Source organism: Microcaecilia unicolor, chromosome 7, assembly GCF_901765095.1.
Source record: "Microcaecilia unicolor chromosome 7, aMicUni1.1, whole genome shotgun sequence".
NCBI lineage: Eukaryota > Metazoa > Chordata > Amphibia > Gymnophiona > Siphonopidae > Microcaecilia > Microcaecilia unicolor.
This window is the reverse complement of record NC_044037.1, coordinates 2,877,203-2,901,501: the sequence shown is the minus strand read 5'-3', so window position 1 is coordinate 2,901,501 and position 24,299 is coordinate 2,877,203. Positions and strand designations below refer to the sequence as shown.

The following is a 24,299-nucleotide window of genomic DNA, read 5'->3' as shown; positions in this document are numbered from 1 at the left end:
TAGGAGGAGACCCACCCGAGGGCTCACCGCCACCAGCAGGGGAATGGACAGCCCTCACCTGCACTCCACCCGATGCACCACCGTCCGACGACATCAGCAGACGAGGTCCTGGTACCACCGACGTCGATGCAGCTATCCGATGTCTCGGCGCCGATGCAGAGGCCCGATGCCTCGATGCACTCGATGCAAGGGCGGCCGAGGAAGATGGTCTGGACGCTGACGACGTCGATGCACTCGAAGATCCCGGTGCCGATGCCGACGAAGAGCCCGAGAACAACACGTTCCACTGGGCTAGTCTCGCTACCTGAGTCCGCCTTTGAAGCAGGGAACACAGACTGCAGTTCTGAGGGCGGTGCTCGGCCCCCAGACACTGAAGACACGACGAGTGTCGATCAGTGAGCGAGATAACCCGGGCGCACTGGGTGCACTTCTTGAAGCCGCTGGAAGGCTTCGATGTCATGGGCGGAAAAATCACGCCGGCGAAATCAAAAGCCGAAATGGCGAAAATTGAAGCACCAAAAATTAGAGGGAGAAAAATCTCGACCGAGGCCAAAAAGAGGCCTACCCCGACGATGAAAGAAAACTTACCGGGGCAAAAAGCTGGAAGTACGGGGAGGATTGACACGAAACCCGGTGGAGGGTTTCCGGAACACTTCCCGACTTTAGAAAAGCTTTTCCTAAGAGAAAAACACGCTCAAAAAACAATTTGGACGCGCGAGGTCAACTTTCCGGGGCCCGACACGGCGAAACACGACCGTACCGAGTGCGGACAAAAGAAGACTGGCCGGCTCGAGCCGGTTTCTGGCGGGAAGACGGCCGCGCATGCGCGGTGCGCGCGGGCGCGCGAGGGCTAGCAAAGGACTTTGCTAGTAAAGTTTCCGATTGGAGGGGCTGCCGTGGACGTCACCCATCAGTGAGAACAAGCAGCCTGCTTGTCCTCGGAGAATATATTTAACTACTAGATTCACTGTCAACATATTTTAAAGGATGGATTTTATAGTTAGCCATAGTGTGCCACTGTCCCATGTCAATTGGTATTTCCACACTTCACCACCACTAGTTGGCAGGACACATAGCAACCAGTTACAGATAGTCACTAGATGTCACCATACATATTAACCGATAAGAAAAGCTTTATGGTTTAGTCGCAAAGTTTCATAGAATTTGCAACAAAGACATGAAATATACATCTGAATCTGTAAGAGCTAGCCCAGCAGAGAGAATATGGCTGAAGGTTAAAGCATGGAATTATTTTCAACTTCTCTGCATTTATATCTCTGTTGGATTTCTATCGTATGATCAGGAGAAGAGTTTGAAAGGCACAATCCCCTAATCACTGTGTTGCAGTGAATGAAGAATGTATGCTGGAGCTGCTTCTCATATAGAAATACATTGGGCTAATTTGAGGGGCTTTATTACTTTGAAACCCCTGGTCCAAGCTAGCTCATTTGCAAACTGTTTCCCCTGTTCTTCCACAAGCCAAATTTGGTCCATTCTATTAAATTTTCAGAATTATTTTGCTCCCCTCCCTCCCAGACACAGATGTTCTTGACAGTTTAGGCCACATGAATTGTATTGTATGGTATGGTATTTAATTGATGGATATAAGGATCAACACGAATGTACCTAAATCTGCACTACCCAAGCTGCAAAGGACTCAAATACAAATCTACCTATGCATCCAATTTCTCCTACATAAGCACACAACTATGGAACGCATTACCAAAAGCCTTGAAAACTACGTACGACCACCTAAACTTCCGGAAATCACTAAAAACTAACCTGTTTAAAAAGGCATACCCTCCCAACCCAACATAAATGCCGATTTCTACAACACACTAATACTAAAATACGTAAAGGACATAACACAACCCTTCCGTTCTATGCTTCCCTAATGTGGCTGTGCCACATGAACTTTATCTTACCACAACCACCACTTTGTATTTGTTTACACCGGAGTCTGCAAATGCCGCTCCGGTACTATGTAAGCCACATTCAGCCTACAAATAGGTGGGAAAATGTGGGATACAAATGTAACAAATAAATATGAAAATGCAGGGCCTGGTGTTCTGGCTTCTGTGGCTTTTCTGATGGCTAAGATGGTTGGTTTGGTGTGGAGGGGCAGAATATTCAGGAATTGCAGTTGAAGTGGGTTGATTTTGAGGAGGTTGGTGTGCAAGAGATTGAAAAGATAGTTTCTACTATTACCCTACTATATCTTTATCTGACCCTTGTTCTTCTGGAGTCATTCGGCAATTGTCTGATAGGATTGCACCTCTATAGACTTACACTGTTAATAAATCTCTTACAGAAGGTGAGCTTCTGGCTGTTTGTAAACAAGCAACTGTGAAAGCATTGTTAAAGAATGAGAAATTGGATCCCACGAGTATGGGACGCTATTGACCTAAATCCGTTGTTCCATTTGTGGGTAAAGTAATTGAAAAGGTTGTTTTAAAATAACTAGAGGTGTTTGTGGAGGAGAATAATTGTTTGGATGATTTCCATTCTCCGAGGACAAGCAGGCTGCTTGTTCTTGCATGTGGGTCGACGTCCGCGTTGGCCCAGGAATCAGACGGCATTTTGCAAGCAAAATATAAAAAAAGTTCTGCCAGAGTTTTCTGGCACGCGTGCGCGTACTGATTTCCCGTCCGTTGCTTGAACGCATTCCCTCAGTTGTTTTTTCTCCGCATTGAGGTGCGGTGTTGTTTTTCGCTGTTCCTCACAGGCCCAGGAGAGATTCTTCGTTTTTTGTTTTTGATTTTTTTCTTTTAGTCTCGTTTCTAAAGATTAAAAAAAAAAAAAAAGTAGAAAGTTCCTTTACTTTTCTTAGTTTTTGTCCCTTTTGAAGTTTCCTTTCTTTTTCGACGCGTCCGGGTTTTTTTTCTCTTACTTTTGTGCGTTTTTCTTTTAACAGGCACAATCACGTCTTTTGATTTTGCCGAAGCCGTTTTTCCTTCCATGTCATCGAAGACTCCCAGCGGCTTCAAACGTTGTACTCGGTGCAACCAGACCATCTCAGGTACCGATACCCACGCCTGGTGTATCCAGTGCCTTGGGCCCGACCATAGCCCAGCTGCTTGTAGTCTGTGTCTTCGTATGAAGAAACGGACCCAAGCGTCTCGAGAAGCCCAACAAGAAAAGCTTTTTGGTGCTCGGTCCAGTCCTTCGATGTCGACATCAACATCGGTACCGAGGTCGGTGACATCGAAGGAAGCATCGATGTCTGGAGTGGAGGTAATGGCTGCTGAAAAACCAGTTTGCGCTAGGAGCAGTGAGGCATCGAGTGGGTCTCCACTCGCCTTGAGGCCTCCTGCTATGCAGGCCCCCCAGGACCAACCTTCGTTGGACCCGGCCCCTAGGAGGCGTGAGGATTCCACGTCCTCGGTAACGAGGAGTCTCGAAGACGGGCATCGAGCGAAGGCGAAGAAGCACCGTCATCATTTTCCTTCGAGACACGGTGCCGGGAGCTCCAGGGCATAGAGAGGATCACTCACCCTCTATTCAGGAGGTGCCGATGCGTCGGTCTTCTGGCAGCCCTGTACCTGCTCCCGACCCTTGACAGATTCTGCCACTGGCTCCTTTACCGACCCCGCAGCCTTGTCCGACGGCGGCTCTCAACGAGCGCATCAGGGCTCTGCTTCCAGAGCTTCTGGAAGGATTGCTGCGCCAGTCTGCTTCGGTGTTGGGGGTGCTTGCGCCTTCCATGCCATCTGCTGCAGCGGCATCTGGCCCTTCGCCTGTGGTGAGGTCTACGACCTCAGTGCCGCCTATGGCATCGGTGTCAGCTGCCACCCGGGTCGACTCCCCTTTGACGTCGGTGGAGGAAGCTTCACCGGAGTCCAGGCGGGCGTTGACTTCTCGGCACCGCCATTGAGGACATCGTTCCTCGGCATCGAGGCAGGCTCAGTTTTGGACTGCTCTGAGGGATGCTTTATCCAATACTGAAGATGAGCGTTTGTGGGAGGAAGAGAAAAATCCCAGGTACTTTTCTTCTGACGAGTCCTATGGGATTCCCTCTGAACCTTCCCCTCCACCAGAAAGGAGACTTTCTCCTCCGGAGAGTCTATCCTTTACCTCCTTTGTCCGGGAAATGGCTGTGGTTATTCCCTTCCCTATGGAGGTTGAGGATGAGCCCAGGTCCAAGATGCTCAAGGTCCTGGATTATCCTTCTCCGCCTAGAGTGGCTGCAATGGCTCCTTTGCATAATGTACTGAAGGAAGTCCTTATGCGAAACTGGTCGTTCCCTCTGTCTAATCCCGTGATTCCGAAAAAAGCTGAATCCCATTATCGGATCCATGGTGAGCCTGGATTGATGAGGTCTCAGCTACCTCACAATTCCATGGTGGTGGACTCCGCCTTCAAAAGAGCCAAGAGTACTAGGGACTATGCCTCGGCGCCCCCAGGCAGAGAATCTAGGACCTTGGACTCTTTTGGGAGGAAGACATAGGCCGCTATGCTCACTGCCAAGATCCAGACATACCAGCTCTTCATGAGCGTCCACTTGTGGAACTCGGTGAGGCAACTGTCCAGCTTGGTTGATGCACTCCCTCCGGAGCAGGCCAAACTTTTTCGCTAGGGGGGGTCAGGCAGCAGAAGGTGTGTCGAAAATTCCTGGCCAGGGGTACGTTCGACACTTTTGATGTAGCATCCAGGATCGTTGTCCAAGGTATAGTGATGTGCAGACTCTCATGGCTGCGTGTCTCTTACCTGGATCATTCGGTCCAGCAGCGGATGGCGGATGTTCCTTGCCGGGGGGATAACCTTTTTGGTGAGAGAGTACAGGATCTAGTTGACCAGATCAAGAAGCACAACGATGCTATGGATTCTCTCTTCCGCCGGGTGTCTTCTACTACCTCCTCATCTAGGAGGTTTTTTTGGAGGGAAGAGGAGTGCTCCTTTTTCCTATGCTAGGCTTAGGTACACTCCTGCTTTTCGGCAGCCTTCTCAGGCTCAGTCCCAGCGCGCTCGTTCTCGTCAGCAGCGTGCACCTAAGGCCACTGTGGCTCCCCAGCAAAAGCAAGGGACGGGCTTTTGACTGGCTCCAGTTCAGCATAGCCTCAGTAAATGTGTCTGTACCGGACGACTTGCTGTTTGGGGGGAGATTAATGTTTTTTTCACCAGAGGTGGCCTCTTATAACCTCCGACCGGTGGGTTCTTCAAATAGTCTGGTTAGGATACACTCTCATCTGGAATCCAAACCTCCAAATTGCCCACCGGGAGCTCAGTCCTTCAGCTCCCAGCACAAGCAGGTACTTGTAGAGGAACTCTCTGCCCTACAGGCCCAAGTGGTCGAATCCGTTCCACCAGGGGAAGAAGGGCTGGGATTCTATTCCAGGTACTTCCTTGTGCAAAAGAAAACAGGGGGGATGCGTCCCATCCTAGACCTAAGGGCCCTGAAAAAATTTCTTATGTGAGAAAAGTTCAGGATGGTTTCCCTAGGCACCCTTCTTCCCAAGATTCAGGAAAATGATTGGCTATGCTCTCTGGACAAAGGATGCTTACACACATATCTCGATACTTCCAGCTCACAGGAAATATCTTTGATTTCGGCTGGGAGCACAGCACTTTCAGTACCGTGTACTGCGTTTTGACCTAGCATCTGCACACAGTGTGTTTACAAAATGCCTAGCTGTAGTTGCAGCATCGCTACGCAGACTGGGAGTGCACGTGTTTCCTTATCTCGATGATTGGCTGGTGAAGAACACCTCGAATGAAGGTGCTCTGGAGTCCATGCGAATGACTATTCAGGTGCTGGAGCTACTTGGGTTCGTCATAAATTATCCCAAGTCCCATCTCACTCCAATTCAAAAATTGGAATTGATTGGAGCTCTACTGAACACTCAGACAGTTCAAGCTTATCAACCCGAGGCAAGGGTGGACTACCTTCTGTCCCTGGTGTCCATGGTTCGAGCATCTCAGCAGGTCACGGCTCAGCAGATGTTGAGACTTCTGGGGCACATAGCCTCCACAGTTCATGTAACGCCTATGGCACATCTACATATGAGATCAGCTCAATGGACCCTAGCTTCCCAACGGTTTCAAGCTGCGGCGGGGGGGGGGGTCTACAGGATGTAATCCAACTGTCCACCGACTTTCGGAATTCTTTTCAGTGGTGGACGATTCAATCCAATTTGACTTTGGGGCAACCATTCCAAGTTCCTCAGCCATGAAAAGTGCTGACAAGGGATGCATCTCTCCTGGGGTGGGGAGCTCATGTAAATGGTAAATAAAGTAAGCAAATCAAATCAATTAATGTGTACAGGAAGGAGGAGAGGAGGGTAGGTGGAGGCGAGTGGTTACAAGTGGTTACGAGTCAAAAGCAATGTTAAAGAGGTGGGCTTTCAGTCTAGATTTAAAGGTGGCCAAGGATGGGGCAAGACGTAGGGGCTCAGGAAGTTTATTCCAGGCGTAGGGTGCAGCGAGACAGAAGGCGCGAAGTCTAGAGTTGGCAGTAGTGGAGAAGGGAACAGATAAGAAGGATTTATCCATGGAGCGGAATGCACGGGAAGGGGTGTAGGGAAGGACAAGTGTGGAGAGATACTGGGGAGCAGCAGAGTGAGTACATTTATAGGTTAGTATAAGAAGCTTGAACAGGATGCGAAAACGGATAGGGAGCCAGTGAAGCGACTTGAGGAGAGGAGTAGTATGAGTAAAGCGACCCTGGCAGGAAGCCGTCCAGATGTGGCTTTGGGCTCGCCGTCACAGCATGTTTCTCCAAGCCACTTATCTGGCAGGCGTAAACAACAGTCTGGCCGACAGGTTGAGCGGAATAATGCAACCTCACGAGTGGTCACTGAACATGGCGTAGCCCGTAAGATCTTCCGAGCATGGGGAACCCCTCGGTGGATCTTTTTGCCGCTCAGATCAATCACAAGGTCCCTCAGTTCTGTTCCAGGCTTCAGGCCCACAACAGACTAGCGTCAGATGCCTTTCTCCTACATTGGGGGACAGGCCTTCTGTATGTGTATCCTCCCATAACTCTAGCAGGGAAGACTTTACGGAAACTCAAGCAAGACCGCGGAACAATAATCCTGACTTGTACTCTTCTGTCTGCGTCAGATTTGGTTCCCTCTTCTTTTGGAGTTGTCCTCCGAAGAACCGTGGAAATTGGAGTGTTTTCCAGCCCTCATCACTCAGAACGAGGAGTCGCTTCTACATCCCAACCTCCAGTCTCTGGCTCTCGCGGCCTGGATGTTGAGAGCTTAGAATTCGCCTCCGTGGGTCTTTCAGAGAGTATCTCCCGAGTCTTGCTTGCTTCCAGAAAAGATTCCACGAAGAGGTGTTACTCTTTCAAATGGAGGAAGTTAGCTGTCTGGTGTGACAGCAAGGCCCTAGATCCTCTTTCTTGTCCTACACAGACCCTGCTTGAATACCTTCTACACTTATCAGAGTCTGGTCTCAAGACCAACTCCGTAAGAGTTCACCTTAGTGCGATTAGTGCTTTTCATCGCCGTGTTAGGGGGTAAGCCTATCTCTGGACAGCCTTTAGTTGTTTGCTTGATGAGAGGTTTGCTTTTGTCAAAGCCCCCTGTCAAACCTCCACCGGTGTCATGGGATCTCAACGTTGTTCTCACCCAGCTGATGAAAGCTCCTTTTGAGCCACTGAATACCTGCCATCTGAAGTACTTCACCTGGAAGGTCCTTTTCTTGGTGGCTGTTACTTCAGCTCGTAGAGTCAGTGAGCTTCAGGCCTTGGTAGTACATGCACCTTATATCAAATTTCATCACAACATAGTAGTCCTCCGCACGCACCCTAAGTTCCTGCCAAAGGTGGTGTCAGAGTTCCATCTTAACCAGTCTAATTGTCTTGCCAACAGATTGTGGATGTAGTTCAGTCAGCTTTTCATCAGCTGCGTCTGTTTCGATTAAAGCCTATGTTCTAGCTGATTTTAGGAATGTGATACAATCTATGGTTTTAGCAAATATAGATTATGATGCCCTTTATTTGGGTATGCCAGAATACAGGATTAAAGCATTACAAATTGTACAGAACGCTGCTGCAAGGTTAGTTGTTGGAGCCTCAGTTTGACCACATTACGCTAGTGTTGAGAGAACTCCATTGGCTGCCAGTTTTATCACTTTGTCCTTTTCTGGTAGAGTGTTAAGATCTAACTTTACTAAACGATTAGCTTTGGGCTTAGTTACCACCATGCACTAGACGAGAGTTTCAGCATTTTCAGTTGCTGGACCTCTTATGTGGAATGCGTTACCTGCTTGAGTGTTAGTATCTTACAGTTTAAGAAAATGTTAAAAATGCAGCTTTTTGTGCTTGAGAGGTACTGTATTAACGGAGAGAGAGTATATGGCAGTACTTTTTGTCTGATGTTTATGTATTGTTTTTTAATATTTATGTTTTTGTGTTAGCCGCTTAGGTTGTAAGCAGGTTAGTTTTAAAAACTGACCATTCTTCTCAACCCCTTATGATTATAAAATAAAATTTAAATCTATATTTCATTATTTGGAATTTTTTCTTTATGCCTGGCAGGGAAATGAATCGGAGACAAACGTATGAACAAGCGAATAAGATGTATGACAAAGCCATGAAACTAGAGCAGGAGTTTGGAGAATTTTTCACAGGTAAGAATCCTGGAACTCACTGGTTGTAGAAGGGTAGGCAATGAAAATGGCTTCCTAAGATAAGAGCATCAGTATCTACCAGAAGCTTGTGCAGGAGGCAGGGTTTTTTTTTAACAGTCGGGTGCAATGATCCATACAGGTAAGTCAGTGAATTCCATCTTGTACTACTGAGGAGAATGTTGAAGGAGTAGCCTAATAGTTGTGCAGCTCCCTGAGAACCAGGTTCAATTCCCACTGCAGCCCCTTGTTACTCTTGATAAGTTACTTAACCCTCCATTACCCCAGGTACAAAATAAGTACCTGTATATAATATGATTATAAACACAAAAAGGTGGTATATCAAATCCCCTTTCCCTCTGGAACTTTGTTTTTATGGGCAAAGCTGCCAATGTGCTGTTCAGTTTTCTGATTTGGAGAATTTCTGCAGACGGCTTAAACTATTATATTCCATTGTGGCTATGAGAGTGAGGGAGACATCTACATTGGCCATTGCTGTTTTTGCCTCCAGTGACAGTGCTGTCACAGCAGGTTGGCCCCAACAGAGCAAAGAAAAGAGCCGGTGGCGGGAGGCAAGGATAGTGCTGGGCAGACTTATACGGTCTGTGCCAGAGCCAGTGGTGGGAGGTGGGGCTGGTGGTTGAGAGGCGGGGCTGGTGGTTGGGAGGTGGGGATAGTGCTGGGCAGACTTATACAGTCTGTGCCAGAGCCAGTGGTGGGAGGCGGGGCTGGTGGTTGAGAGGCGGGGCTGGTGGTTGGGAGGCGGGGATAGTGCTGGGCAGACTTATACGGTCTGTGCCAGAGCCAGTGGTGGGAGGCGGGGCTGGTGGTTGAGAGGCGGGGATAGTGCTGGGCAGACTTATACGGTCTGTGCCCGGAAGAGGACAGGTACAAATCAAAGTAAGGTATACACAAAAAGTAGCACATATGAGTTTATCTTGTTGGGCAGACTGGATGGACCGTGCAGGTCTTTTTCTGCCGTCATTTACTATGTTACTATGTATGTTCACCTCTTTGTGGGCTCTGGAGGACCTGGAGATCTGGTATCGTCTTCTGTCTCCATATGGGAAGGTTAGTTTACTCTGGGAATTGGCTGATTTGTAATGTTAAAACTTGCATTTAGTAATTATTTTCACAGTTTTGCTTACGGTATATTTTTCTATTTATATTTATGAATTTTTATTTTATTTATAAAATCTTTAATATACCCTCTCCTTGGCAAGGCCGTTCAAGATGGCTTAGTATCACAGCACAGGGATATCCTGTGTGTTAACTCTTCTGGCTGCTTATTCCAGCCCTTAGCTGCTAACTGCTGAAATGCTTTTTTCCTCCACTTTTGTTTTCCAAAGATCTTTTATCAGAAACAAGCAATAGAGGGGGGGGGGGGGGGAACTTATCAAGCTGCGTTATTTGGCCTTTAACGTGATTTAAAATGCCATAACGCAGCCCAACTTAATTTCCCACAGCAATATTTGCCATGGGGGGGGGGGGGTTACATAGTAATGAGATGCAAAACGTGCAAATGCATGTTTGCATCTCACTACTATGCAAATATCCTAATGTGACTTGCAGAGATATTCCACAAGTCACTTTAGGGGAAAAACTTGTATGGTTATGGTTAAAATCTATTTGATATATCACCATTCTTTAAAAATATAACATAATGGTTTACAGTTTACAAACTAAATCTATGAAACAGAAAAGAACTACAATTCAAATAGGACAACTTTTTGCTGGGGTTATTTCACCACCTGGGAGCATCAGGCTACAAAGCTGTAGCCTGATGTTCTTGGCCCAGCAGCCTTCCCCAGCCTCTGGCCCACCCCCACAAGATTCAAGCCCCCACCCCTACCCTCCACTTCAAAGGTAGCCCTTGCCCCCTCAAAGGACTACCTTTACTACATTGGTGATCCGGGGGGAGGGGGGGAGGCGGCTTGGGACAGGAGCGATACCCATAGCACTTATTACTCTTAAAGGCATAAGTTTCCTGCACCCTCTTGTTCATCCCAGATGGCCCAGAGCTCCTGCCAGCACCAGCATAGAGTTCAGAAGCCCCTGTCAAGTCCCCAGTCAAATCAAGGGGCAAGCTTTTGAATGGCTCCAGGAGAGCATAGGCACAGTCAAAGTAACTGTATCAGACAGCCTACCGGTAGGAGGGAGGCGGAATCTTTTCCACAAAAGGTGGCCCCTTATAATACCAGCCCTGTGGATCCCCAAAATTGTCCAGACATTTTACATACTTCTTTGGTGAACACTTCCTCCAAATTGACTCCTGAGAGTATTGAAATTAAACTCTGTCTGTCTACAGGAGCTCTCTTTCCTTTTACCAGCCACAGCAGTAGAACCTATTCCACCAGGGGAAAAAAGGGAAGGGATTTTACTCCAAGTATTTCCTGGTCCCCAAAAGACAGGAAGATTCCATCCTATCCTAGTTGGGCCCTGAATAAGTACTTGGCCAAAGAAAAGTTCAGGATGGTTTTCTTGGGCACCTTACTCCCCTTGATTCAGGGAAATGATTGGCTATGCTCTTTAAACTTAAAGGATGCTTACACCCACGTACAGATACATCCCAGTCCCAGTATGTGCTTCCCGATTTTGTGTAGGGAACTTTGTCTTGCCTTGCAATCTTGCAGCAGCTCCCAGAGTTTTTAACAAAATGCCTAGCAGTAGTTGCAGTGTCACTACACACACAGGAGTTCATGTGTTTGCCTACCTGATAAAAAGCACATTGAAGGAAGGAGCTCATCAGTGCAAAGATCTGTTTGGATGTTGGAGCTACTAGGGTTTATGATCAGTTATCCAAAATCCCATGTCACCCTGGTTCAAAGATTGGAGTTTATTGGAGCCCTGCTAGACATGGTTCAAGCTTGGGGCCTTCCTCTCACACCATCATGCAAACACATTGGTTGATGTTGAACTCCAGGTCAACAGATGTTGAGGTTGTTAGGCCAAATGGCCTCTACAGTGCATGTTGTAATCTTGGCACATCTCCATTTAAGACCAGCCCAATTGATCCTAGCTTTCCATTGGTCCCAAGCCAAGGGGAACATAGCGGATGTCATGGGAAAGGGGACGGGATTTGATATACTGCCTTTCTGTGGTTAAAATCAAAGCAGTGTACATATTATGTAGAGATACTTATTTTTGTACCTGGTGCAGTGGAGGGTTAAATGACTTGCTCAGAGTCGCAAGGGGCTGCAGTGGGAATTGAACGTGTTTCTCAGGCTGTTGCACTAACCGTTAGGCTGTTCCTCCACTCCACCAGTGTCACTCCGTCTCTTGTGGTGGACCATTCAATCCAGTTTGACAGAAGGACTTTCATTCCAAGTTCCGCTGCCCCACAAGGTGCTGACCACAGATACATCCGGCCTCGGTTGGGGAGCTCATGTGGACTCCAAACTTGGGGTCAGTGGTCTCTCCAGGAGGAAATACTTCATATCAAACTTCTAGAACTTCGGGCAATATGGAATGCTCTAAAGCCTTTCCAAGAACGGCTGATGAACCAAATTATCCTAATTAAACAGACAACCAGGTTGCAAGCAGGAAGGCATGGAACTGTACCTCTTGTGTCAGGAAGCAGTTGGAATGTGGCATTGGGCACGGTGCTCAGAGCCACTTACCTAGCAGGGAAGAATAACAGTCTAACAGACAAACTGGGCAGAATCATGCAACTGCATGAGTGGTCTCTCAATAATGGCGTAGCCTGCCAGATGTTTTGGGAGTGGGGCACCTCCCCCCCTCAGATCTGTTTGCCACTTACCCCAACAACAAAGTTCCTCAGTATTGCTCCAAACTAGGCTCAGGGAGAGGGTCTTCTGTATGCATATCCTGACTGAAATTCAAGCAGAGCTGGGGAACAATGATCCTCATTGTGTCCTACTGGCCAAGGCACATATGGTTCCTTCTTGTTACCCTTTAGAGGTCTGTGGAGGTCAGCATGCTTTCTGACTCTCATCATGTGGAATAAGGAACTCTTCTGCATCACAACTCCCAGTCCCCTGGCCCTTACAGCCTGGATGTTGAGAGGTTAGACTCCTGTGTCCTGCTTGCTTCCAGAAAGGATTTTACTAAACGTTCATAAAATTTTATGTGAAATAGGTTTGCAGTCTGGTGTGAGAGCAAGGCTATGGATCCTTTTTTCTGTTCTACACAAAAACTGGTTGAATACCTTCTGCACTTTTCTGAGTCTGGTCTCAAATGCGAGAGGGTAAGCCTGTCTCTATTATAGCCTTTAGTTTGCATCAAGAAAGGTTTGCTTGTTCTAAAGCCCCCAGTCAACCCCCCCCCCCCCACAGTGTCATAGAACCTCAATGTTGCTGTCACCCAGCTGATGTAAGCTCCATTTGAAGTGCTTGATGTGCTGCTACCTGAGTGTCATAGTTGTCCTGAGACGATTTTTATTCTCCACTCATGTATTATTTATTTATTAGGATTTATTTACCGCCTTTTTGAAGGAATTCACTCAAGGCAGTGTACAGTAAGAATAGATGAAACATGAGCAGGAGGCAATTAGAGCAGTAAAATTATTCAAACAACAATACAAAGTATGGCATGAGATATACTTGCACCAGTTCTTTTTAATTTAACGATGTTACCATTAGCCAAATTATTATCCAATCAAGGCCTAAATCAGTATATTTACGCGATGTCACAATTTACATTTCATTTAAGAGCAGTATATCAGAAATCACAGATAAAATTCATACCAGTTTCCAAATTATGAACTCATGGGCGGATGCCTTCCTACTTAAACTCAACTCAGAAAAAACCCAATGTCTTATCTTATCATCGCAGTTTAATAAGACTAATTACACTAATATAAACACACCATCGCACACTTTCCCTGTTGCAAACAACTTGAAACTCCTAGGCGTTACTATTGGTCGAAATCTCACCCTCGACAACCATGTGAACAATGTGACAAAGAAAATGTTTTTTGCAATGTGGAAGCTGAAAAGAGTGAAACCTTTTTTCCCAAGGGAAGTATTTCGTACACTGGTGCAATCATTGGTATTAAGCCACCTGGATTATTGTAACTCCATTTTCATAGGATGCAAGGAAAAACTTATTAAGAAACTTCAGACTGCACAGAATACCGCAGCTAGACTCATATTCGGTAAGGCGAAATATGAGAGCGCCAAACCCCTTAGAGAAAAATTGCATTGGCTTCCACTAAAGGATCGTATTGCCTTCAAAATTTGCACCTTGACCCATAAAATCATCTGAAACCTCTCGTACACAAAACTAACAGCTTCATACAAGACACCACAGACTTTCTGAATAAATTGAAAAATATCAAGCAACTACCACCTAACACCCTTCTGGTCACGATGGATGTAGAATCACTATACAGCAACATTCCACATGCAGATGGCATAGCTGCATGTGGAAGACTCCTAAAAAAAAATCCACACTGGACCATCAATACTCACCAGAAACTATTACAAAATTAATCAAATTCATTTTAACTCACAACTACTTCCGCTTTAACAATGATATCTATCTACAAATAATGGGCACTGCGATGGGCACCAGGACAGCACCCCAATATGCCAACCTTTTATGGCTGAGCTGGAAGAAACATTTCTGAATACACACCAGACCAAACCTCTAAAATACTACCGGTACATCGATGACGTTTTTATGATTTGGACGGAGGGTGAAAAAACTCTGAAATAATTTTATTCTGCCTTCAATACATACCATCCTACAATCAGATTCAAAATTGACTACTTCCCAGAAAAAGTCAATTTTTTGGACACCACAGTCTCAATCAGTGATGGCTGTATACAAACATCTATATACAAGAAACCCACAGACAGATGTAGCTACCTCCACAACTCCAGCTTCCATCCTTCACATACAAAAAGATCCATCATTTACAGCCAAGCCACAAGATACCACCGTATCTGCTCTGACCCAGGGGACAGAGACAGACACCTTAAAAGCCTGACTGCATCCTTCAAACAGAAAGGCTACAACCCCAAAATAATCTCCAAGAATATTGCCTCCTCCCTCAAAACACCCAGGGAGAATCTGCTACAGTACAAGGAGAAAAGATCCACAGACAGAATCCCCCTTGTAGTGACATACAATCCAGAGCTGGAAAAACTGAGGAAAATCATAAGAGATCTACAACCTATACTCCAGGAGGATGAATTACTGAAAGAGATATTCCCATCCCCACCAGTACTGGCCTTCCGACAGCCACCCAACTTAAAAACACAAGCTAATCAGAAGTAAACTTCCATCACAGACTGAAAAGGAACAGAAGGGCACACTTCCCTGTAATTTATCCAGTTGCAAACTATGCCAAAATATTTCACAGGTCCACAAAGGAAAGATATTCAACATAAAGGGATCTTTCACTTGCTCATCTTCCAATGTGGTATATATCATTCAGTGTAAAAAATGTAACGAAGGATGCTATATTGGAGAAACAGGCCAGATGCTTAAGACAAGATTCAATTTACATAGACATCACATGAACAATGCTGGTGCCAGTAGGGTTCCCACACCTGTTGGTCAACATTTTACAGGACCAGGACACTGTACCAGTGACTTCACAGTGAGAATCCTGAAAGGTAACTTTAAAACCATACAAGAACGTAAGACCTTTGAAGTCAGAATGATTGAATATTTTAACACCCAACAGAAAGGACTTAACAAGGATCTGGGGTTCCTAGCCCATTATAAACCATAAAGCTGTATGTCTCTGTTGATCACCCCACCCCACCCCTCACCTATCCACACCCATCCTGTTAGAATATCAATGATATGCTTTGATGTCCCCATGCATACCTCCTACCCACCCCCATCCTCCCACCCTGTCAGACTGTCATAGTAATGCTTGAATGTTTTCACTTATATACACTGTCAGCTAGCACATTTGCTTATTTCCGATCTGACGAAGAAGGGCAACCTTTGAAAGCTAATCAAGAAATGTATTAAGTTATGTCCAAAAAAAAAAGGTATCATCTTATTTTCTTTTCCATGTTTTATTTTGTTTGATTTCTATTGATAACCTTAAGAGTGGACTAACACGGCTACCATACTCCTCACCTTGACCCATAAAATCATCCATGGAGAAGCTCCTTCATACATGTCAGACCTAATCGACTTACTGGCACGAAACATCAACAGTTCATCGCGTACCTTCCTGAACCTCCACTACCCTAGTTGTAGAGGACTCAAATACAAATCAATACATGCATCTACCTTCAGATACCTCTGCACAAAAGCATGGAACAAACTACCAGGAAATTACTGAAAACACACTTGTTTGAAAAAACTTACAATAAGAATCCTCCTTAGAACTTGATTATTCTATATCTAAACCAACCACCTACTAATCCCTCTAAACTGATTATATTAGCCATATTATCATATTTTTCTTTTTCATGATGTGTTATGTAAATTATTCCACAGACATATCTTCCTTAATTCTTACATAGTAATATGTTAATTTAGAACAAACCTCTTACTCTGTTCATAGCTATATCTTTTGCAATATAATGTAAGCCACATTGAGCCTGCAAATAGGTGGAAAAATGTGGGGTACAAATGTAGCAAATAAATAAATACTACTTGCAATGACAACACAATATGTACTAGAACATTATAATTGGTAGTGAAGGGTAAGGCAAAGTTGTAACATATAGATGAGTAAGAAAGTGGGAAGAATTAGAAAGTAAGGTGATTGATTTAAAGAAAGTTGCACATGAGGTCAGAGAGATGTGCAGCCCGAGTCAATCCTTTTGTGTGTGAGTGAGACTAACAAGTTAGTTACCTCTTCTGTTAAAGGCTTGGTTGAAGACCCAAGCTTTCACCTGCTTCCTGAAGTAGAAGTAGTCTTGTGTTAAGCGGAGCCTTTCACACAATGCATTCCAGAGTGTGGGGGCTAGTCCGGAGAAGGCTCGCTTGCGGGTATCACATCGTGTAATGTCTTTTGGAGAGGGTGTAGTTAGTGAAAGTTCTTGGGAGGACCTTAGTGTGATGTTTTTGCAAAAATGGTGTGATGTGGTCACGTCGCTTGCAACCTTCTATGAGTCTTGCTTCTGCATTCTGTATCAACTGGAGCTGGTGCAGGCCCTTTGTGGTCAAGCTGCTGTAGAGTGCATTATAATAATCCAGTCTTGATCTTATCATGGCATGCACAACTGGGATAAGATTTACCTTCTCGATGTAAGGAGAGAGGCAGCATAGCTGTCGCAAATAGTAGAAGCAACTCTTGAAGGTTGCTTGGATTTGGGGAATCAGAGTAAGTGTTGAATCTAACTGTATTCCAAGGTTCCTGACTTGTGATTTGAGGGGGAGTTCATACTTCCCAAAAGGGATTTTGATAACAGGTATGTATCCACTTGTGTTAGGGACCCAGAGAAGCTCGATTTTACTTGGGTTCAGGCAAAGTTTGTTGTGTTTAGCCCATTCTTGAATTGATGTTAGACAAGTGATCAGTTTATTCAAGGCTGTAGTTAAATCAAGTTCAATGGGTATGAGTAGCTTCACATCATCTGCATAGATGTAGAACTGAGTGTCCATTGACCGAATCAGCTCAGCTAGTGGCTTGAGGTAGATATTGAACAGAATAGGTTTTCGCCCTGTACACTCGACAGAAATGGCACTCACTAAAGTCTGGAATGACCTGTTCCTTGCCAAATCCAAAGGTCACTACTCCGTCCTCATCCTCCTTGACCTATCTGCCGCTTTTGACACTGTCAATCATAATTTACTTCTTGCTGCACTGTCCTCATTTGGGTTCCAGGGCTCTGTCCTCTCCTGGTTCTCCTCTTATCTCTCCCACCGTACCTTCAGAGTACGTTCTCATGGTTCTTCCTCCACCCCCATCCCTCTCTTTGTTGGGAGTTCCTCAGAGATCTGTCCTTGGACCCCTTCTTTTTTCAATCTACACCTCTTCCCTGGGCTCGCTGATCTTATCTCATGGTTTCCAATATCATCATGGTTTCTCTCCACACCAGACATCACTGCGGAAACCCAGGCCAAAGTATCGGCCTGCTTATCCGACATTGCTGCCTGGATGTCCAACCGCCACCTGAAACTGAACATGACCAAGACCGAGCTTATTGTCTTTCCCTACAAACCCACTTCTCCTCTCCCTCCACTCTCTATTTCAGTCGATGGCACCCTCATCCTCCCCATCTCATCTGCCCGCAACCTCGGAGTCATCTTCGACTCCTCCCTCTCCTTCTCTGCGCATATCCAGCAGATAGCCAAGACCTGTCACTTCTTTCTCTACAACATCAGCAAAATTCGCCCTTTCCTCTCTGAGCACACCACCCGATCTCTCATTCAATCTCTCATTACCTCTCGCCTTGACTACTGCAACCTACTCCTCACTGGCCTCCCACTTAGCCAGCAATCTATCCCCCCTTCAATCCGTTCAGAACTCTGCTGCACGTCTTATCTTCCGTCTGGACCGATATGCTCATATCATCCCTCTCCTCAAGTCACTTCACTGGCTTCCGATCAGGTACCGCATACAGTTCAAGCTTCGCCTAACCTACAAATGCACTCAATCTGCAGCCCCTCATTACCTCTCTACCCTTATCTCCCCTTACGCTCCTACCCGAAACCTCCGCTCACAGGACAAATCCCTCCTCTCAGTACCCTTCTCCACCACCGCCAACTCCAGGCTCCGCCCTTTCTGCCTCACCTCTCCCTATGCTTGGAATAAACTTCCTGAGCCCATACGCCAAGCCCCCTCCCTGCCCATCTTCAAATCCTTACTCAAAGACCACCTCTTCAATGTCGCCTTCGGCACCTAACCATTATACCTCTATTCGGGAAATCTAGACTGCCCCAATTTGATTGACTACACATTTTGTCCTTTAGATTGTAAGCTCCTTTGAGCAGGGACTGCCCTTCTTTGTTAAACTGTACAGCGCTGCATAACCCTAGTAGCGCTTTAGAAGTGTTAAGTAGTAGTAGTGACAGTATCGATCCTTGTGGTACCCCGCAGGTCAGTGTCCATGGTGGTGATGAGTTGCTGCCAATCATTATGGATTGTTGCCTGTCTGATAGGATCTGAACCAGGCAAGTACTGTTCCATTAATACCTGTTTCTGTCAGTCGTGCTAGCAAGATATCATGATCCACAGTGTCAAAAGCTGCTGAGAAACATCGAGTCACATCCCTTGTCTCGGTTTTTGTGAAGGTCATCTAGCAGGGATACGAGGACCAGGTCTGAATCCAGATTGACATGGATCTAGCCAGTTACTCTTTTCTAGCCATTCATTAAGTTGAACACAAACTGTTTGTTCGGTGAGTCTCCCTAGAAACGGGATGTTGGATACTGGCCTGTAACTTTCAAGTTTGTCCTGGTCAAGGTTGTTTTTCTTCAGCAGAGGGCGAACCAATGCTGTTGGTAGTTGCCCATTAGAAAGAGAGGTGTTCACAATTTTTGTGGCGCCTTCTATAAGGCCCATACTTGCCTGCTGCACTGTCTTTGATGGGCAAGGATCGAGGGAGCAGGTAGTTGGTTGAAGGTCTCTTAGGATTTTGTCAAGGCTCTCCTCTGTCATTGGGTTAAAAGTGTTCCATCTGTGTCTGTTAGGAGGGGGCGAATTTGTGCACCCCTGGTTGACTGGTTGGGCACTGGGTGGGATTGCTTGTACATCCTGGTGGAGACTTTTAATTTTGATGGCAAAGTATGCAGCAAATCATTGCAGTTCAGTTAGACTGTACTATCCCTCACTATCCTATCAGAATTGTAGTTTACCCCTTCTTCTTTTTTTTTTTTTTCTCTTTTAGATTGTAAGCCACCCAGATATTATTGTATGATGGTCGGGATAGTAAATCCCTAATAAACTTCTGAAGTACCTGACCTAGAATGTCTTGTTTTTGGTGGCGGTCAGTGAGCTTCAGGCCCTAGTGTCAGATCTACCTTTAACAGTTTTCATCATAACAGAGTAGTTCTCTGCCTTCATCCTAGGTTCCTTCTTAAGATGATGTCAGACTTCCATCTTAAGCAGTCAATCGCTCTGCCAACTTTCTTTCCCAAATCTCATGCCCATCCCAGCGAAACCGCACTGCATATTGTCAGCATTACATTTTAAGGTAGCTACACATACTTTTTCCACTACTTTTCCCAGCACTTTCTAGCATCTCACTCTGAAACGGTTTAATTTGGCCTTTTCTACTGCGTTGCATCCCAGGGTCAGCTGTAGTATATTGTTATTTTCCACAATCTCATACCTTCACATATGGCATCCTGGTACCTTTAGGCCTTAACCTCTTCAGAAAAATCCCTGCATCCCTTATGCACTGTTCATTCTCTCTATGACAGGCACTGAGGTGGCATATTGGGTTTCCCTGTCCAGTAGTGGCTGCCCTACCTAAGACACGAGGTTTGGACTCCTAATGGGACTTACTTATCTCCATAGCTATGGAGACAATACTGTGCAGGACAGGGGACCTCCTTGTAAATGCAGGAGAAGTACTATTGGAGGTATGTGTATGATGTCATCATTACCTTATGCTGTGTAAGGCTGTAAATGTTAGTCTAACTGAGGCTTCAGGGCCTGCTCTGTGTCAGCCTAAGGCCTCTGGGAGAGCAGCTCTGACCTTCTCCCCCTAGTCTGATCCCTGGGAATGTCAATACAGGATGTTTCCTGCCTCTGGATGTTTCTACACCTGTGCTTCCGAGCAATAAAAACACCAGAATGTGCACAGGAAAAACAATAGAAATAAAACCAATGTCTCCATAAAGTGTTCACAGGAATTGACACTTGCTTGGTGAATCAGGAGACCATAGGATCAAAGCAAACCAAATTATATCGTAGGCCAGTGTGTAGGAAAAGAATTCAGTATTTAAACCCCCCAGAGAGGGACAAAGACACAGGAGCATACGTTCCCTTCTCTCTCTCTCTTTACTACTACTACTATAAATCATTTATATAGTGCTACCAGTCTCTCTCTCTCTCTCCTCCTCCTCCCTGCAGCCATTCCACACACACAACCTCCTGCTCAGCACAGACATTGAATCACTCACTCAGGTATGCCGAAGCAGTTCTGTATTGTCTTTCTGCCCTAAGACTATTTCTAGGTAAAATATCTTTTGCTAGTCCACCTTTGTGTGTTGTATTATTTTGCTACAAAACCCTCCTGCTTCTTTTTTTTTTTTTAATGCAAAATAAATTTATTGAAATTTTTAAAAATGATATTCGTAATATCATTTTGGACATGTCTAAGTACTAATGGCAGTGGACTAATGTATAGCTGCAAGTGAAAATTTCACTGTTAATTCATCAGGACCTCCATCTGCACTAGTCTGGCATTGGTGTCTCCAGACATTCTGTAAGGTATCCCCAGCGAGTAACAGAGGACAGGGATTTGCAACTGCGAAGTCAAGCCCGAGCTCCTGCTTCTAAGAAGTGAAACTGGGACCATGGAAAGGAATTTGGAACCAAAGCCCAAGGCTAACATCTGACCTCTGGGGGACATCTTACTTCTTACACACACCTTGGACTGCAAGTGAGCCTTGGCTTTCTAGCTGGAGCAGATTAAAGCCCATAGACAGCTTTTTCTTTTGACCCAAACAGGATGGGAGCAGCCATCAAGAAAAATGCTCTGTTTCACTTATGCCCTGACTGGGCTGACTCTGGAGGGTCATTTCACGGTTCACAATGTCCGAGCCATGGGTGCGTCGGTAGCCTACCTAATATCAGCCTTCATTGATGAGATCTGCAAGGCTATGACATGGTCTTGTGTCTACATATTGACATCTCACTACTTCATTGAGCAAAATTCCTGTCGCAAGAGTTGGTTTTGTTTCTGTTTCAGGCTGACAAAAAAAATGTTCTGGATCTTAGCCTGTTGCAGGCCTTATTTGTTTCTCTTTTTGTTTCAGTCAGCCTGGTAGCTAGAGCTTTCTATATGTGAAAATATGCTGTCCTGCTTGTTCTCTGAGAAAGCAAAGTTGCTCACCTGTAGCAGATGTTCTCAGAGGACAGCAGGACATTCTCGCATACCTACCCTCCTCCCCTTGGAGTTGCTTTCTGTCCACTATTATAGTAGACTGCCTTGGTTCCACACGGTACGTACAGGCAGGAAGGCACGCACGCACCTGCGCGGTTTGAGACTCAAAAGCTTCTAAAATTAGAAGCTGTGGAGCGTGTCCATTCTGGGCTTCATTGGATGATGTCGCTCACATGTGAGAATGTGTCTTGCTGTCCTCAGAGAACATCTGCTTCAGATGAGTAACTTCGCTAAATTACCAAAAGGATAATTTCCTGCTTTGTTGGCATGGAGTTTGTGGTTGGGGAGGGGGGTCCTCTCTTGTTGAGGAGAATGCTTAGATAAGAAATCCTGTGTTTGACTGATACAAACTGCTTGGCCTTAGAGAAAACAAGATTACTTACTTGTAATTAAATTGCAGAGGCACGTGGCATCTTATCAACTAACCACATGAACGTTTGAGGGCAAGGGTCCACTTTGTCAGATGCATGATGAAGTGGACTGTGATTCTCTGTCCCTTTTGCAAGTGTGTCTTGGTAGTGGTGATAAGGGGTAAAAGGACTAAATTCCTCCTAAAGTACCTAAGCAGAGTTGTGAGATGAAAAGCTTGTGTAGAGTTTTAAACTTTAAAAATGTCATCAACTCCAGTTACTTTTTCTTCACACTCAAACAAGTGCGTGTGTCCCAGCCCACCCCAGTGCTATGCTTGTATTTTCAGCAATCTGTGGGAAGTGTGTGGATGCTGTGTGAGAGCTGAAAAGAAGTTAGGTGTCATACTACTAATGCCTTCTTTCTTCTTCTTGCTTTTAGCCATTGTACAGGGAGACTCGCTGGAGGAGATCTACAACAAAATTAAGCAAATAATTGAGGATCAATCGGGGCACTACATCTGGGTGCCTTCTGCTGAAAAACTCTGAAGGAGAAGTCCCTTTCCTGTCTACAGAGGAGACTGTCATTTTTTTCCGTCCCTCACCTCACAATGGAAGTCACCAGGTGTCTCTTCCTGCCCCCTTTTTACAGCTGTCACAGATTGCGTTTTCTAGTCCCTGGGTTTCATATTTAGCTTTGTTTTTATGGTTCCAATGAAGCGTGACTGTGTCCGTTCCTGCATGGACGTTTCTGCAGTTCCATTAGAAATTCTAAAATCCCATTGGAAATCGTTTTTTTAAATATAAGGAACAATAAACGAAGAAGTCAATAAAATGGTGAGGAAGAGGAAAACCTAAAGACTGCAGTCTATTTACAGAATCCCCTGAGAAGACTTGGATACGAACAAGGCAGCAACTGTTATATAGCTAGACCAATTTTTATTTATGTCTTTACTTGTTAAGCATATATATAATTTTTATATAATGTATATGCTTATTATATATATTATATACATTTTATATATATATACATATATATATATATATGTATAAATTTACGGACTAAGGGGTCTTTGTGATGGGATTGTGCTCTTTGCAGCATGAAGCTGTTGGGTGCCTGAACAAGGATGCTGATAAGTTGCTTTTAACTTTAGCAACAAGGTTTGCTGCACCCAGCATCAAATGTTATATTCTCTGACAAGGAACAGAGAGCATTGCGTTTAAAATAACCTTTGAAACTATAACAGCAGCTTCTCCCATTGAGGGCATGTGAGAGCAGTTGGAGGAGAATGCAAATCAACCTTTTACATAATTGTCTCCTCTAGAAGGGGTTTTGTTTTGTAACTTATTTTTAACCTATTGTGACCCACCCACCCTGCTACATTTTCCATTTTTGAACTTTCTTTTAAATATGAATGGGTACAAATTTTATTTTAAACACTTATTTTCTATGAGAACCCCATTATAAGTAGTTCAGTCTGAAGCTTTCATAGCTCTAATATTTTCTACAGAGCAACTGAATGCAACATTAAGAGGGAAACTGGGTTGGCATGCTTATTTGTGCTGAAGAGTTTTAGCACAGCTGTCCTCAGGTCAATGAATTCCTCTCACTTGCCTATAAGGGACCTCATTCTTGTCTCCTTAGGGGTGTCAGTTTTCATTCTAGTCTAAACCTGTGCAAACTAAGCAGTGCTGCTGCTAAGATGGAATTTGAATTACATGTTAGTGTTCTACAGGAGCTCAGATGGCTTCAGGCTGGGTTTTAGTGGTGACCCTAGTAAGAAGGTTCATCTTTAAATTACGAATGGTGTTCACTCTGTTCCCCCTTGTGTACCTCATCATTAAATCTGACTGGTGGGCATTATGTATATGGCAGGAGTTAAAATGCCATCATAATTCATGACATTTTCTTTCCCTGCTCTGTGCAAAACATTTTCCCTCAAATGTCCATAAAATCTGTGTGGCTGTGTTCAAGGTTTTTTTTTTTTTGTTTGTTTGTTTTTTTAAAGAAAATGTAAAATTTTAAATAAATTGGTTTTATCAGGGAGACAGTGGTTCAGAACTGAAGGTGTGTTGTCTTCCATAGCTTCCTGTATCCTTTTGAGTTTCCAATAACAGCTGCTACTCTTTGTCTATAAGGTTATTTGGTCCAAGTTGCATTTATATGGGATTTTTTAAAATTGAATTCTAGCCCATAGGGAAATGGAGCAAAATCCTTCCCAAAATGATAGTTTGGTATTTCATACAATTTTGAAAGCTGCATAGCACAGGGGAACATAATCTTTTTCATTCCTGAACAGGAGAGCAGTGATCTTAATTTTCAGTGGCTGAAGAGCAGCCAACTTGCATCCTAGGTGTTAGTGGTGTTGGCAGTGCTCATATC

The 24,299-nt window shown here is 44.9% G+C and overlaps 1 protein-coding gene across 7 annotated transcripts in view; it reads left to right on the top strand.

Annotated features, from left to right (window-relative positions):
- The window catches only part of DLG3 (discs large MAGUK scaffold protein 3), a 409,804-nt gene extending 385,900 nt beyond the window's left edge, over window positions 1–23,904 (top strand). For all 7 annotated transcript variants that reach the window (XM_030208894.1, XM_030208893.1, XM_030208892.1 and 4 more), the window contains 2 exons: window positions 8,486–8,577; window positions 22,359–23,904. In XM_030208894.1, the coding sequence (XP_030064754.1) occupies window positions 8,486–8,577; window positions 22,359–22,465 (199 nt within the window). In that variant the 3' untranslated portion in view covers window positions 22,466–23,904. The remainder of the gene's footprint in view (window positions 1–8,485; window positions 8,578–22,358) is intronic.
- Window positions 23,905–24,299: the final 395 nt, after the last annotated feature.